The following is a 14,644-nucleotide window of genomic DNA, read 5'->3' on the forward strand; positions in this document are numbered from 1 at the left end:
AGTAATGTAATCACATTCAGAGGCGGCGTGGTTTCTTGGGTTGTATTATATCTATAATATTGAGACGGGTTCCTTCAGTTCAGGTGGTCTTTTCTTTCTTGGCTGTAGTACTCTGTCTTTTTCCCTCACAACTCCCTCTTGAATCAAAGCTATTATTCTTCCTATCTCAATTTATAACTTCTAAACTCCGACTTCTTCATTATAATGCCTTCAAATAACAGTCCTTCACGATCTGTGACGGCGGCAGCTGTCCCTCCGTCACAGGCGGCAGAGCCGTCAAGGTAGCTGCACCTGGCTTTTGGTTCATTTGAGAGCAGTGAGGTTGGCTAACACTCCGCGTATTCCAGGACTCGCGAAACAAGAGGCAGTGACTCCTGCACGACCCCCCGTTCCAACAGGACCATGTTACAGCAATATGTGAACGAATTGAGACGTAGTCATGTTCCTGTATCAGAACGGCTAGCCGCAGACGCAGCTCGATCCTCCTGAGATTGGAACTATCGGGTCGTTGGGTGCTGTTTTCGTATATACTGGAAGTAGTTTGTCAGAAATAGGAACGAAAACTGGAGCACATGTATCACTTGTGAGAGGCACAACCGCCCATATGATCAATTTTATCCTGATAAATACAATGGTCTGCATCGTCTTGAATATTCAATACATCTTTCGATGATAGCATTATATCGTTCAAATTGTAGCCACTACAGATTGCTTCCCAGCCAGAGCCCAAGCATTCTTCCAAGTTCGAATATGAAAATATTCAGTAAGAGACGATGGTGCGTTTGTCATGGGCTCCAAAATGAATGATGTTAGCCGTTCTACGAAATGCAGTCGTGTCGGATTGTGGCGGTCAACACCAAGCAACCAAAAGGGGGTGTGCAAATATGGTTCTACAAAATCTATGGTGTAAAATGCTCTTCACCCCCTCCCCTCTCTCCCCAGCAGTGGCCTACCTTCATGCAACGAAAATAATCCCCTGCTCTTCTATATATTTCACATCAGTCAGGTTCATCAATAAGGCCGATTCAAGGGAAAGAATATCAGGCCAATGGAAAACTACGTCACTAAACTTTCTTCAGTGTAGGCCAGCCGTCCGGTCATTACTTCTCTCCTCCTTCCACTCCCCTATCATTTGTTCAAGGATCAAAATGAGTCATCTCGACCTCCTTGCGAGGGACCTTTGAGATGGGCTGCAGTTGGCCAGTATTACTATGCGAACCAATGAACTCCAAAGTCTTCAAGGCCAACAAGCCCAACTGGCTAGGTAACAGTGCCTTCACGCTAGTTGTAGCAAGATACTGCATCGCATCTGAGTACGAAGCGCTCATCTTTGATGCTCACATTACTATACAGCATGCCGCCGCGGTCCTGCGCCAGGTCAAGCGCCTAGACGTCAACAAAGTAAGCGTCATCTATAGCTATGCACACAATGACTATATAGCAGGGCCGGCAGCCTTCACGGATTGTGTAAGTATAGGCAGCTAAGAGTCATGCGATACGATTAAACAGAATCAAGAGAAATCGGACCCTCCCATTGATGCTGTAGTTCCTAGTGTCAGCTTTTCGCGACCTGTGGACATTGACATCGGGAATATAAGCGTTCAACTACATGGTTTCCATATCCATGCTTCGGATTCAATTGTTCTACGGATACCTAGCCTGCAGGTGTTACTGGCAGGCGACACGTTGGAGGCTACAGCCACGTACACTGCTAAAGCTGTTAATCTGCCCATCCACAAATAGGAGTTGAAACGCATAGAAACCATATTTTCCATTCACAGGATTCTTCCAGTTCATAGGCATCCTGGCGGGGCCGCAGACTGGGGGCTATGATGTGCCGTTTATAGATGCTACGATCAGGTACGTCGCCGCCATGATGGAGGAGGTTAATGAGCCAGCCACTTGATGAATTGTGAACAGTACGAAGGGCTGTAAAAGCTAATTATGGAATCGATTAGAACGCTTCATTGGTAGAGAGGGTGATACGCCAGGTTTGCTTTTCGCTTTATCGCGATGCTCTCCCGCGTTGAGCCAGGTCAGCACGTTCAAGTTCGCGTACCAAGGTACCGCTGCTACGGTAGCCAATTCAAGGCCTTTGTTTGTGTGCCACTGCCGATCTTGTTGAAGAAACGCTCTGGCCGTTTCAAGTGAGCCGTACGAGTTAATGCAAGTCTACTTGGCAAGGGCGCATGCATTATTTATGTAGACAGAAAATTGAAGCAGTGTGCATTTGTTTTGGTTCGTCGTCAAGTCGACAGAAGATATCTGGAAAGGTTTCATGTAGGCAACAGCATAATGATGTCAGAAATCTAAAATGGGAATAAATGGCATCCGTGATGTTGAAGGCACCGATGTGGACGCTCACCCTAATTGATACCAAAACAGAGCGACAAAACCTAGGCCTATGGTGTGGGTAAATTCTGGTGCGATAGCTGACTATAAAAGAAACCATCATCAATGCCCAGTTAAGGCATCTTGGGACAACATTGAATACTTTTTTTTCTGGTGCTTGTGAATTGTCATGCAGTCCCTTTGTATCTCTTGCAACTCGATCGACAAGGACGAGTCATGCAAACGAATGTGATCCCCGTTGGCGAAACAACCATCCAAGCCAACTCCTCCCAACTTAGAGTCCATTGACGAAATGCATCACGAGAGAAATGCAGAACGGCAGATATGCGACATGGTTGCTGCCTGCAATAATGACAATATTAATTGGGATTCTCAGGCGGCTGGCTAAGTAATTAGTTGTCTCAAGACTTTTGTGATAGAGCCATTGCCCCAACTGGACGATTTCTCGTCCAGGACGAATTAAATACATGAATTATCAACCCAACATCCTGATCGACCTAAGCAGGACACCCAGACACCTTCTCAAAATTGGCACAGGCAATCCTCGTCTTGTTCGCAAAATGCACCACAATCGACCTGTTCCCAAGAAAGGCCTCAGTCCCCTCCGCCAACGATACATACGGATCGACAAAGTAAAACTTTAAAGGGGCTATCTTGGGCTCGCCATGCTTGCCGCTCAGATCGCCCACCTGGCAGGTCTGCGGAGCCCTGGCATCGCAAGGGGGATCTTCGCCTCTGCCGTACGGGTCGAGGTGGGCGAGCGTCTTGGTGCAGTTGCCATCGGCGGGGACCCGGTTCACATGGATATGGTAGACTGTTCCATGTCAGTGTCAGTGAGTCGACGGCAGCGCCAGTGCGAGTATTGGAAAACGTACGGAATGGCCCGCCCTCCTTGGGCAAGCTCTTAAAGTCGACGTCGAACTTGACGCCCGTGCCGCCCGGGCCGCGCGAGGCACGTACGCTCCCTTGAACATGTATGTTGCCGTGATAGAAGCCGTGCTTGGGGAGGGCGGCTTCGTAGATGACGTTGGGGTTGTTGCGGACTACCGGAGCGTCGTGGGTGGCTTGGGCGATGGCAGAGAAGCCAGCTACCACGAGGGTTGAGAAGCGCATGGTCCTTGCTTCGGGAGCCTTGAATGTATATAAAATGACGAGTTCCAGCGAATGGATTCAAGCACGGGCTGATTTCCACACACTGACAATGTGATGACTTACACTGATGGTACGAGTTGTCGACGGAGCAAGCCAGAAATGTAAGTCGACGAATCCTTTACGGGCGGCGCATCCGCGCTTTAAAGAACAATCGACCGGTTCCTGCTCCTCCAAGCAAGGGCGCGAAATGAGCAAAGTAGTGTCATCGAGTAAGACAGGGGCTGGCTGTGTTGCTGTTGGGCGCAGCCGGGCCGCTTGTGTGGTGGTAGCACAGGTTGCGGCCACGAAATTAGACATCGACAGAAATTTGGCCAACATGAATGGATGGATCGGGTGTTTGCATCACACTTGCCAGGCCAGCAAACAGTTTGGGGTCGGCAAGCGTCCGCTCCGGGCCTCTGGACGACGCCATCCTACCGAACTACTCCGTACCCGGTCTGCAGCATTCAAAACAAACAAAATTGGGCGTGTTTGTCTGTACCACCGTCCAGTCGAATGCACAGGCCGTTGGCTATCACGGCTTCTGGGAAATGAGTGCCGATCAGCAACCCCTGTCGTCGTGCTTGTAGCTGTGCCAATGTTTCCTGCAGTCCGCCATCCACCACGAACGCCAGTCAGCAAGAACCGAAGCCTTGATTTGAATTTGTTGCTCTGGCCTCCAAGTCCAATTTATGACGGCTCGAAAATGTGCAGCGCCGCTTTTCCGCCAACCTCCTGTGGCGTTGCTCGTCTATTTTCGGTGCCCTCTAGGCTGTGCTACGTGTACGCCGTATGTTCCCACGACTTCTCTGTAGCTACCTACTAATCACAACTTTTAAACTCTGGTGCTCCATTTGGTAGCCATCATAGCCCATTAAAACCGGTGAGTCTTTTGTCCCGTCGCATTTGGCGTTATCTGAGATAGTGTCCACGATGCGGTACCGATCCTTTTCACAGTCCACAGACAATGATGAAAATCTGCCGTAAGGGCCAACGAATAGCCTTTGCCCTTCTATAAAAGGCTTTCAAGTTGAAGCCATTGGCGGGGGGGGGGATGATTCTACCATCCCAGAAGGCTGAGTTTTCGGCAACGATTGCAGCCTGCGGCACGATGAATCTCGCAACCTATGGTCGAGCCACGCACAGTTCTCGAGGCCTGCTCAATGCTGCACCGATATATTTTAGAGTCCGCTTGGCAAATACTCTTACACGAAGCCGGCGGTTGATGTAAAAATAGGCTACAATGCACGCAGCGATAAAGAACAGGCACAACCACGAAACAAATCTCAACTAGGAGTTCAGTTACAGGTGATACTATCACTAGGCTTTCAAACTGGATATTTGCCAAGTAAACTATCCAGTTGTCCGCCCCTACCGCCAAGTATTATCAAGAAGTGCGCTTAGGGACAGCGGCGGGAGTTATTTGTGTGTGTGTGTGTGCTGGATCGCCAACACAGTGGCAATCCGACTCAAGTGCAGTTTTATGCAACGAGCTTGAGCTCTGAACTTTCAGCGGCAGCACACAACCACAGATATAGCCGTAATGGCGATAGCAGTATCCTCCGCGCCTTCGCTCTGGTTCCTGGATGCTACTTCCCCCCCAAACGACGGGCCCGTCAAACTTGATATCGGGCAAGACCGCCCGAACAGGGACAGCACCAGCAGCGCGTTTGGCGTTCAATATAGACCTGCGCGTCCCAGCTGGTGCCGGACTTTACATCCCCACAGAATTAGTAGACCACCCTGTCGGGCATGTGGCAGTTTCTGACAGAGAGACTCAGCTGGGTCCTATGTAAGTCTTGCTCTCGCATAGCAACTTTTATATGCCCAAGTTTAATGGTCGTCGATACATTCAGTCGAGACAAAGCAACCCCAAGTTTCACGATTCAGCAGCTATGGATCGAAGTGAATGTGAACTTGGTTCTTGATTCAGACTTTTCAACTAGGCCATTGAGGTCTTTTTAACAGTTGAACGGCGAAAAGGACGCCGTTCAAGGTCGTATCCTGACAAGGCCACACAGAGAGAGAGAGCCAAAAGGGCACACATATAAGCTTGGTATCGGGGATATTCGGCCAGGAGCACCGTCTATGGATCCTGGTGCTCCCTGGCTCAACGGTCAAATTCGATAAGCGTCGTGACATGGCAAGTAAATTTGCTAGCTAGCTTATGATTCGAACCTTGCGGCCTAGTTTGAGCCTCAAAACCTACTTTGAGCCTTCTACACAAAAGGCCCGATCAATGACTCACTAGTCGACAACAAGTGCAAGAAGAAAAGCAATTGAATACCTAAAAAGTAGTGAATATCTCAAAGTGCAATTTATTTCCAGAAGCGCCATAGTATACCGTCCGTTTCTCAAAGTCTCCCAAGAGGCGAGAGAGGCGGCTTGGCACGTATTTTATGTGGTTGTTACTACCGCGGTTTGCGTTGTTCCTTGATCATGCACGTCATTATCATTATTGATGCAACTACTATCAAACGCTTGAGTCGTTTCATTCGCCGCCTTGAGTACTAACTCAGGTGGCGGGAAAAGACCTGGGCTCATGTGTATGACGCGACACATTACTCAAGATTCGATGATTCAGACGCCAATGCCATTGGTGCATGGGTCATTGACGCTTCCACGCATACGAAAGATTATTAAACGGAGCGCAATCCAGTTCCGGTACCGTTTTCATGCTACGCTTACATACATGCGTTACTTTGCATAATATATGCTCTTTAGAAGTTGATTGTGATATTGAAAGGGCGGCAAGAGGACTAGGCCGGATACGTTTTCAGCCAGTAGGAACTGCACATACGCACTCGCGTAGTACGAAGACCATCCAGCCATCCAATAAAAATAAACAGGACATTGGTGCATTATTTATATCGCTTACGGAGGACTTGGTGAATCAACCACGTGTGTTGAATTGGTCAGCCTCCGTACACCGAGTTGCACCAAAGGAGGCTTGAATCGGCTGTATGCACTGGATACCAAGAACGTCAGGAACTGCAGGGAAATCCAGACACGTTGATGGCTCCGTACTCTAATGTCCAATCAACAGGTCCAGTCTCCAATGCATGGCGCAGTCACACTTTTCTGGGAGTATCCTGTCCTGTTGGTGGCCCTGAAATGCTGAAAGCTGCCCTGCAGTACGACCAACAACAGCCGCCGAGCCAACACCCACCTCGACCGAACCATCATGTCTCGGAAAAATGCAATCTCTGTCCAATTCGCCCCATCATTTCCACAATCCAGCCCTGTTCTCTTTCCCAAGACTCCGGCCCTCCAGTCAAGCACGCCATGCAGCCCTGTAATACGCCCATGGCTGCCGTCGGGCCAGGTCGTCCCATCTCCGCGCCCACGAGATATTCCACCGACTGGCACACATTTCGCACCATTATGACTGTATGCTGCTCTTGCGGCCGTCCATGCGGCCTTGGCACTGCATGGTGAGGCACTGGTAACATGAGCGAGCTCGTATTGGGCAGCCATGGCCGTGTTATGCACCACCAGCATACCGCTCCAATACATGACAAGGAGGTATGCGACAGAGAAGAGTCAGAAGACGGGGTACCGATGGGACATTGGAAATACCTTACCGCACTTGCCGCTGTCCAAGAGACTTCCCAGAGCCAGAATGTCGTGTGATACAGAAGTCCTGGATGTGATTGTTCGTACTGAATGTGCTAGTCCCGCAAGGTTGTGTCCAGTTCGTCACACCACGCGAGCATAGCATGGCATTTCTGTTGGAGTCGGCCGTCGACGGCTTCATTCAAGGCACCGTCCAGCCGACGCATCAGAGCTGGCATTTCAGAAAGCGTGTCTAGGCAAACATCGAGCGGGCTCATGGGGCGCGCATCTCCATGAGCATCATTGCCCCCATCAGGTGTGTTGTCCCCCGTTGGCGGACTCGCCCAGCTTGCCTCGCTCGTTTCCTACCAAGGCCGGGCTTTCGGCCAACGCGCACGTGGACAGGGCAAGACATGCGTCTCATCACTTAGTTGTGTCCGCTTCTTGCTTAGTGCTGCCCGCAGGTGTTCCAAGCTATGCATGTACATCTCTCTGCTTTGCCAGACGAGCGCCTGATTATTGCGCTCGTGAGCTGAATGGGCAACTGAGTATGCAGCTATAGATGTTTGCAGAGTAGGGTGTAAAAGGTCCAAGGATACCCAGTATGGGTAGCTTATCCGTAGGCTCTAGGTAGGTTTTGGTAGGAAAAGAAGACCTAAATATATTTATATAGGAAAATGGGTTATTTATAACTATTTATTAGTACTTTTAGGTAATATTAGTATTTATTTAAGACTTGATTTCTTATTTAATATATAAAATTTTATTAATAAGCTATAATAGGTAATATATAGGTATCTTATAGGTATTTACGTATTTTTTAGGTTATTTATAAGTTACCTATTTTCTTATATAGTAAAAATAGGTTGCTTACGGACTCAAGTGTGACTTGGATAAAGCAATTATATTTTACAAGGAGACTAAGAGCTTTAAATGGAAGCTCAAACTCGAGTTATCTAGGTCCTAAAGTGGGCCGTTCCCCTATAACCACCCTTGCGGGTAAGCTTCACAATCAGCAAAAGTCGGTTGCTCAAGTTCCTGCGTGAAGGTCTCGACGCCCCGAAGACAGGGATAACTCCCCAGTGATGAGACTAGTTGCATTTCGTATGATATTTGACACGTGAAGAATATCCTGCAGTTTCACGAGCTCAGTCTTTCTGGCCCACCCCAACTCTGCAGGAAGACGCTCATTCACTGTTGTGTTACATGGGCTAGTCAGTCGAGAGGAGCTTCAATAACCTTCGAAGAACATGAGAGTTTGCTCACCAAAGAAGTACTCGACTAAATCTCTGCGCACTGTTGCGTCTTGGATATTCCCAAATGCTATTACCGGTGCGGCGACCTCCCCTAGACTGAAGTCTTCGGTTTTCGCAGTAAAGGTGTATGTAGGATTAAAAGCTCTGGAGTCAACTTGTCGGGCTAACTTGCTATTTGCCAGCATGTTGGCATTGAGAACCGGACCAGTCCAGTATGTCAAGGTCGAGTTGAAAACAGTCTGGTTGAAGATGTGGTTATTACCGAAAAAAGCATCACTCCGGCTATATTTTCAACAGTTAACTAGTAAACACTGTAGATGCGAGTGAAAAAACGCTTACCTTAAGCTTGCATCGTGTTCCAAGACGTTGTGTCGGTTGAGATGATCCCTAGATGAGGAAAGTTAGCATGGCATATCAGAATATGCTCAGGTCGTTAGATTGAGAACAAAACAAGGGAATAAAGACACACAGAGTAAAGAAAGTGGCATTTTGCTCAGGATTCGCTACGATAGCTTGCTCGAACATGACGTCGGCGAGAGCTTCATCGAAGTTAAGTGCTGCCGACATGGCGTGAACGACTGCATCTCTCGTAATATTTCTCCCGTCCCGAGGAAGAAACCCGTGATTCGCCAAGGTGTTCATCATAGGGCAAGGTCCTCTGACTATTTTCCACATCAGCAACACAGTTACGATAGTAGGCAAGGCCGAACAGACAGTCACTAGCCGTAGGGGGGTGCCATTCAGGAATAAACGAAGAGTGGCACTTCGCTATAGCGATGCTTAACAAAGCTGCAACGGCCAAACCAAAAGAGCCTTTCATTTTGAAAACTTGATAACTGCTGAAGTTGAATGTTGGCTATTCGATGCTCATCTTCACCTAAGGTTCATAACTTTGTGGTATATATGTACATGGCTGATTTTATGGCTTAGTAAAACAAGTTGCACAGAGCCCCTTGCCGATTCCTCGTACCAAGCTGGCCTATTCGTCGGTAGTTGATAACAAATGTCCATTGGAGACATACGCGTAGTTTGTGGGTTAGACCGATCCGAATACGCGGAATTCGGGAGCATAATCGAATATGCTGGTGAGGTATGAGCGCAATCACTTTACGCCATGGCCCTGTCTTGCTATTCCTGTACATGCGACCGACCGCCTTGGTTTGTTGGATTGGCGAGCATATGCGACCAATGCGGCGAAAAGCAGAAGACTTCCACGCCACAAGAAAATGGAAGACGAGAGAGGAACAAGAAGTGTAGACACGCCTCTTCATGCTAGACTCCACACCGTACTTCTAACACAAACACGGTTTCTGCTAGCCCTGACAATTAGCTTCCGGCTAAATACGCGTATACGTCCTCTTGAAACCCTCATAGGGTCCCGGCCAAACTTTCAGCGGCGGACGAGGCGGAATAAACGTTCAATGTTACCTCACAAATACGTCAAAGGGTTCTTACGGTGAAACGCCAGATCTGTGCACCGTTGGTAAGACTTCCTACGGGAATTGAGTGGCTTCGCGCACCAGTTAATCAAGTTGGCGGTCACTAGAGCACCCGTCTTGGGTCTTGGCAAGGGAATTCCTACAGGGGCATGATAATTTGGCTGCATGGGCATGAATGACTCTTACCACTTCTGATTGGTTTTTGTTCCTGTTAGAATACGTCTGGTTGGATTCTGCCACCCCAGCCCCAAGTACTTAAGCCATCTCACCCCACTTCTGTGTATATCGTCCTAGGGACCACACAGCAACCACATGGTCGCAAGAAACCATCGCACTGACGAGTAGTCAGATTGAAACCTGAACCTAGCGGGGAACGGGCCGGTCTTCTACAGTCCTTGGGGCTGGGAAGACAACAGGTGTGCGCTACAGTGGACGCGGGACGCAACGAGAAATTCGCAGACCATGTATCTTGTGGCGATTTCGCTCTTTTTAAGCAATTGTTGTACAAATTACTGATTCACAGTACAAAGATGGTGATACGGAACGCGAGCCTACAAAATGATGGGGTAGAAAGCGTGCCCGCAGTCCCCTGTCATCGACGAGGTTGTGGTGATTTTGCCAGCAAGTACTTGACCTGTGGGCCAAGAGAATGCCGGACCAATCAGAAGTGACAAGAGTCATGCCCGTCTAGCCTCCCAGCCAGAAGACCTCGGTCGGAGGTCGCCTCAGACTTCCAGGACGCCAATTCGCAGCGTGATTTCTTCATTGCCTTGGGAATGCTACCAGACCAGACCCTATCCCCTCGGTTGTGTTAAGGCTGCAAGCTTGTACCGGTAGGGATTTTCATCCAATTAGAAGCCGGATTTGAAGGGTACTTAATTCCACACCTAAATTACACTATGATAGAAGTCCCAGCAAGCATCCGAGTTACAAAGAGCTACATCACACACATCGCACCCTTAACGCGACTAGCGGTCACTTGAGGTACCTAGCTGCAGTCGATTAATGTGGGTCCAAGTGACCTGCTTGCAGCCTTAACACAACCGAGGGGATTGTCGCCACCAGGGTCCCAACGCCGATCTATCGCTCAGTGCGTGGACGGGTTCGTGCAACAGGGTGTGCAAGCAGCAAACATTTCGGTGAGATTTGACCCGACGGCGAAGCTCTGACGGGGTGAACACACGGTGATCCCACCAAACAGCCACCAGTGGACACCACCGATAGAGCCACTTGTTCGAACCGTGAATGTTGGAATCTCTTTTAACGCCCTGGGGAATAATCCAGACTCGTATACTCCGTACTACAGCTGGATTCAACTTTCCAGACATCCTCCATTTACGTGCAGCTTTGGCTGTTTCAAATATCCTTGGTTTGACCATCTTGATTGCCTTCTGATAAACCGACCAATATCGTGTGTAAACTCCGGGTCCAGGTGCTGGTCTTCTCCAAGGAAACCGTCCAATTTATCGGCCACCTTGTTCATCTGTCCAAGAGTCAAAAGCGTGGAAAAAGGCGATGAATGGAGACTTCTCGAGCTCAAAGGAGGCGACGGCGTCTCCTTTGCTTGGCGTGACTCTAGAATTTGGGGACTGGTTATGGGCTAAAGGGCCAAATTCAAGCTTTCTTAATAAGCCTATCTTTAACCTTGATAATAAGCGCCTTTGCGTGCTAGTCTTTTAATGGCTGGAAGACCACAACATCTAGTGGTTGAGTATGTGTGTCAGATTTGGAGGTAATCCAAAGGGAACAATATCGTTGGCATCGCAGTATGTAATAAATCCCTTGGTGTAGTGTGAGCTATGACCGTTAAGGATGAGAAGGCGCTTCTTGCGCACTGTCTTCTTCGCTGTGTGCTTGTTGAAGCGTTTCAGCCATCCTAAGCCCACTTGGTCGTTTGTATAGCTAGTTGGGGTTGGGACGATGGCCGTGGCTGGGTGTACCATTGCGCCATATGCACTCGCCCAGCTACGATCAGAAATACAGGAACGTACTGCCCAGCAGTAATGCTTGCGTATTCTTGACAAAGGCAACATTATGCTTGAATGAATGAGCGACTTGATCTTGACAGTTTACGCCGTCGTCATTCGGGAGTACCACCTAAAAGGGCCGACATGCAAGCAACGCATGGCTGACAGAACACGAAGAGGTTGCTTTTTGTAGGTATACTAATCGTCTAGACAAGATGGATCTTTCTATCCGGAGAGAATTCATCAAGGAAGCTGCAAATCTGATTTTGCGCAAGTCTATTGAGGAGACCCTCAACCCGCTGTTGTTGGGCCAAAGTGGGTTGACCACTTTATCAAACGTCACAAGTATTCTGTCTCCTCCCAGAGATTCAGGATCCAGCCTCCAGAATGCTGAGAGCGTGGAGGAAAACGACCTATTTTGAACGGCTTCACGATTGTATATGTGAGCATGTGATTGTCGACTCAGATATCTGGAGATTGGGGTTGGGAAATGCCGAATGGCCGCCACTGAGCGATCTAGAGCGTCCTACCTCGACCTTCCTACTAACAGAGAGTCTGCTACGTCGATTGAAGCTATCTCTGCAGGCGGCTTAGTTGTGCCAGCGTTTCTGATTCTTGCCGGGGCCGTCCACCGAAGTGCGTTCTGTAATGGTCCAAGCTGGGTATATTGACACTAGCTAGCCGACCAATATAATGTCGTGATCTTATGCGTATTGGATGGATTCCGCCGTATGGTGTGAGCCGCGACCATCGATAATGAGCGGTCTGTCCTGCCCGGTCCTCTTTCCCGGCGGTATGTTTATCGAAGTGCTGAATCCATTCAAGACTCAGCTCGTCGTTTGTAAAATACTGTTTGCCCTAGGCGAGTTGCAGCTGGCTCTGAAGGGCGAGATGGATCGGTTTATTCGGGAGCCTTACTACAGTGCCGGGGGGCGTAAGATGGTCCGTCAGTCTGATCATCAGGACGAGGAAGCTGATAGGCATATGCCAGAACGGGCGGCTACGAGACGTTATGATGCGATGGAGAGAGCCTTTGAAGCTGCAGCAAAAGCGGCTAGGAAAAGGCGCCGAGAAGGCGCCCTGGAAACATTGTATATAGTCGACTCCAATGGTGGTGGAAGGCATGCATCTGCGTAGAGGTTAGTTTGATATATAGGTGTAGATGGCGTGTCGCATATCAGGCCTACCCTGATCGTACCTCATGAAAACTGAGACGGCAGCTGCAATAACCTAAACTAAAATACTACGCCACCCCTTGCACGTTAGAGCTGTGGGTGCAAGGGGTACGATCATCCGAAGGCTGGGAGTCCTTGGGCCAAGCAACTATTAAGCCATTACATTTAGCTAGCTATCTAGTTATGCAGAGCCGTGGTCTGACCTATATGGATTCCGTGTAAGGACCTGTCGTCTTCTATGCCGCTCATCCCTCATCTTCATCTTCATACCCTCTGGTGGAGACTCGTAAAACAGATGACCACGATCAAAGGGCGCATCCAGCATCAAGCCCTGGAGCGTTTTTACGCGAGAGACAGCTACGTAGCTTAAACCAGTCTGAAAGTCCCGACAGGAGAGATCTGTCACGATGACATCTTCAGTGATGCTCTGCGACTTGTGAACCGTAATGGCGTAGCATACGATCAGGGGAAACTGCGTGCGAGTGCAGAGAGTGCTTCCGATGAGGAAGTCCCTGTCTACTGGGAGAATCGGGACAATCTTTCTGCCATCAGCGGTGGTCAGGAACACAGGTCCACTGTACTTGTCAAACTCCATCATGATAACACAGGGAGGGTCTTGGACTGGGTCAGCCCCCGGTGCCCAGCCGATATCGTAAACGGTACCGCGAGCGCCGTTGCAGAGACCAACTGGCTGCCAAAGGTTAGATGTCAGCATCAGACGGGCGCCAATGCATATAGGGATCTGCTTCGCAAGGTTGCCCGCCTTGTCATCAGGCGCCGCAGCCGCGCCAAGGCCGACATTCTTAGCCTTGACCTGAATGACTGGCCGGCCGAGGCGGTCGAGGTGGTAGTGGTTATATTCGTTCACCCTATCTTTCGTGGCGTATACTCGCAAGGCGTTGGCGAACCTGGCGACCTCCAGATCATCTAGCTTCGCCTGTACTCGACCGGAAAGGAGTTTCCAGGACTCGACTGACAGTTGGAGGAGCCGCAATTCCTCGAGAGCTGTGCGAAACGCCTTCTGATCGTCGCCCCGTTGCCGTTGGACAACCTTCAAGAAGACTGATTTATCGAAGCGTCTATATGCGTTCCTGCCTTTGATCTCCACTCCCTGCACCTCTTTATCGTAATAGAGCGGCTTCTGTAGCACGGGTGGAAGCTGGAAGAAGTCGCCAACCAGAAGGATGTTAAGACTACCAAAGAACTCCTCATTCCTACTCGGGAACGCCTCGCGCAGGCGGTCATCGATCCAAGAAAGCTGTCGCAGTCCCAGCATGCTCTTCTCATCGATGATCAGGTAGTTGATGTCCTTCAGCTTCTTCTGGAGCTGGGCCATGTCAGTGGGCGAGAGGGGCTTGAAGTCCTTGTTGATTGGAAGGTGTAACAGGGAGTGCAAAGTAGTGCCCGATATCTGATTTCCCGCGACGCCAGTGGGCGCGGCACGCCAAACAGGTGTCCCTCTCCCGGCAGCAGCGGCTTGGAGGTGCGCGGAGAGCAAATTAATGAGGTATGACTTCCCGGTACCACCTCCACCATCCACATGGAGCAGCAACTGAGAGGGTTCCTGATTCAGGAAGTGGTCCATCACGGTATCGTATACTAAGCGCTGATCCCGGTTTAGGGAATCTCGAGCTTCCAAGGGCTGATGATCCACATCAAGGTCAAGGCGGTTTGCCGCCTTGCGTTGCTTCCAGTAGTCGCCCTTGAGAATACCGTCATCAGTATACCGTCCAACGTGAGGGGTCCAATCATAATTGATGTCGATGTCT

General features: G+C 49.5%; 4 protein-coding genes across 4 annotated transcripts; 2 read left to right on the top strand and 2 right to left on the bottom strand.

Annotated features, from left to right (window-relative positions):
* Positions 1-1,221: 1,221 nt before the first annotated feature.
* Positions 1,222-1,743, top strand: J3458_019569 (uncharacterized protein; the record flags this gene model as incomplete). The annotated part of the gene is made up of 2 exons (XM_007817667.1): positions 1,222-1,467; positions 1,510-1,743. 2 exons carry the CDS (start codon positions 1,222-1,224, stop codon positions 1,741-1,743), a joined length of 480 nt encoding a protein of 159 aa, XP_007815858.1.
* A 670-nt stretch (positions 1,744-2,413) lies between these two features.
* On the bottom strand, positions 2,414-3,729 carry J3458_019570 (uncharacterized protein). Its single transcript, XM_007817666.2, has 3 exons — positions 3,568-3,729; positions 3,228-3,483; positions 2,414-3,166 (listed from the first exon to the last, which is right to left on the bottom strand). Exons 2-3 carry the CDS (start codon positions 3,463-3,465, stop codon positions 2,850-2,852), a joined length of 555 nt encoding a protein of 184 aa, XP_007815857.1. The 5' UTR covers positions 3,466-3,483; positions 3,568-3,729; the 3' UTR covers positions 2,414-2,849.
* A 4,255-nt stretch (positions 3,730-7,984) lies between these two features.
* J3458_019571 (uncharacterized protein) lies at positions 7,985-9,114 on the bottom strand (the record flags this gene model as incomplete). Its single annotated transcript, XM_066121564.1, has 5 exons — positions 7,985-8,232; positions 8,305-8,576; positions 8,634-8,681; positions 8,764-8,956; positions 9,009-9,114. 5 exons carry the CDS (start codon positions 9,112-9,114, stop codon positions 8,069-8,071), a joined length of 783 nt encoding a protein of 260 aa, XP_065973178.1. The 3' UTR covers positions 7,985-8,068.
* Positions 9,115-11,859: 2,745 nt separating this feature from the next.
* On the top strand, positions 11,860-12,837 carry J3458_019572 (uncharacterized protein; the record flags this gene model as incomplete). The annotated part of the gene is made up of 1 exon (XM_066121565.1): positions 11,860-12,837. Exon 1 carries the CDS (start codon positions 12,418-12,420, stop codon positions 12,835-12,837), a length of 420 nt encoding a protein of 139 aa, XP_065973179.1. The 5' UTR covers positions 11,860-12,417.
* Positions 12,838-14,644: the final 1,807 nt, after the last annotated feature.

Source organism: Metarhizium acridum (assembly GCF_019434415.1).
Source record: "Metarhizium acridum strain ARSEF 324 chromosome Unknown scaffold_568, whole genome shotgun sequence".
NCBI lineage: Eukaryota > Fungi > Ascomycota > Sordariomycetes > Hypocreales > Clavicipitaceae > Metarhizium > Metarhizium acridum.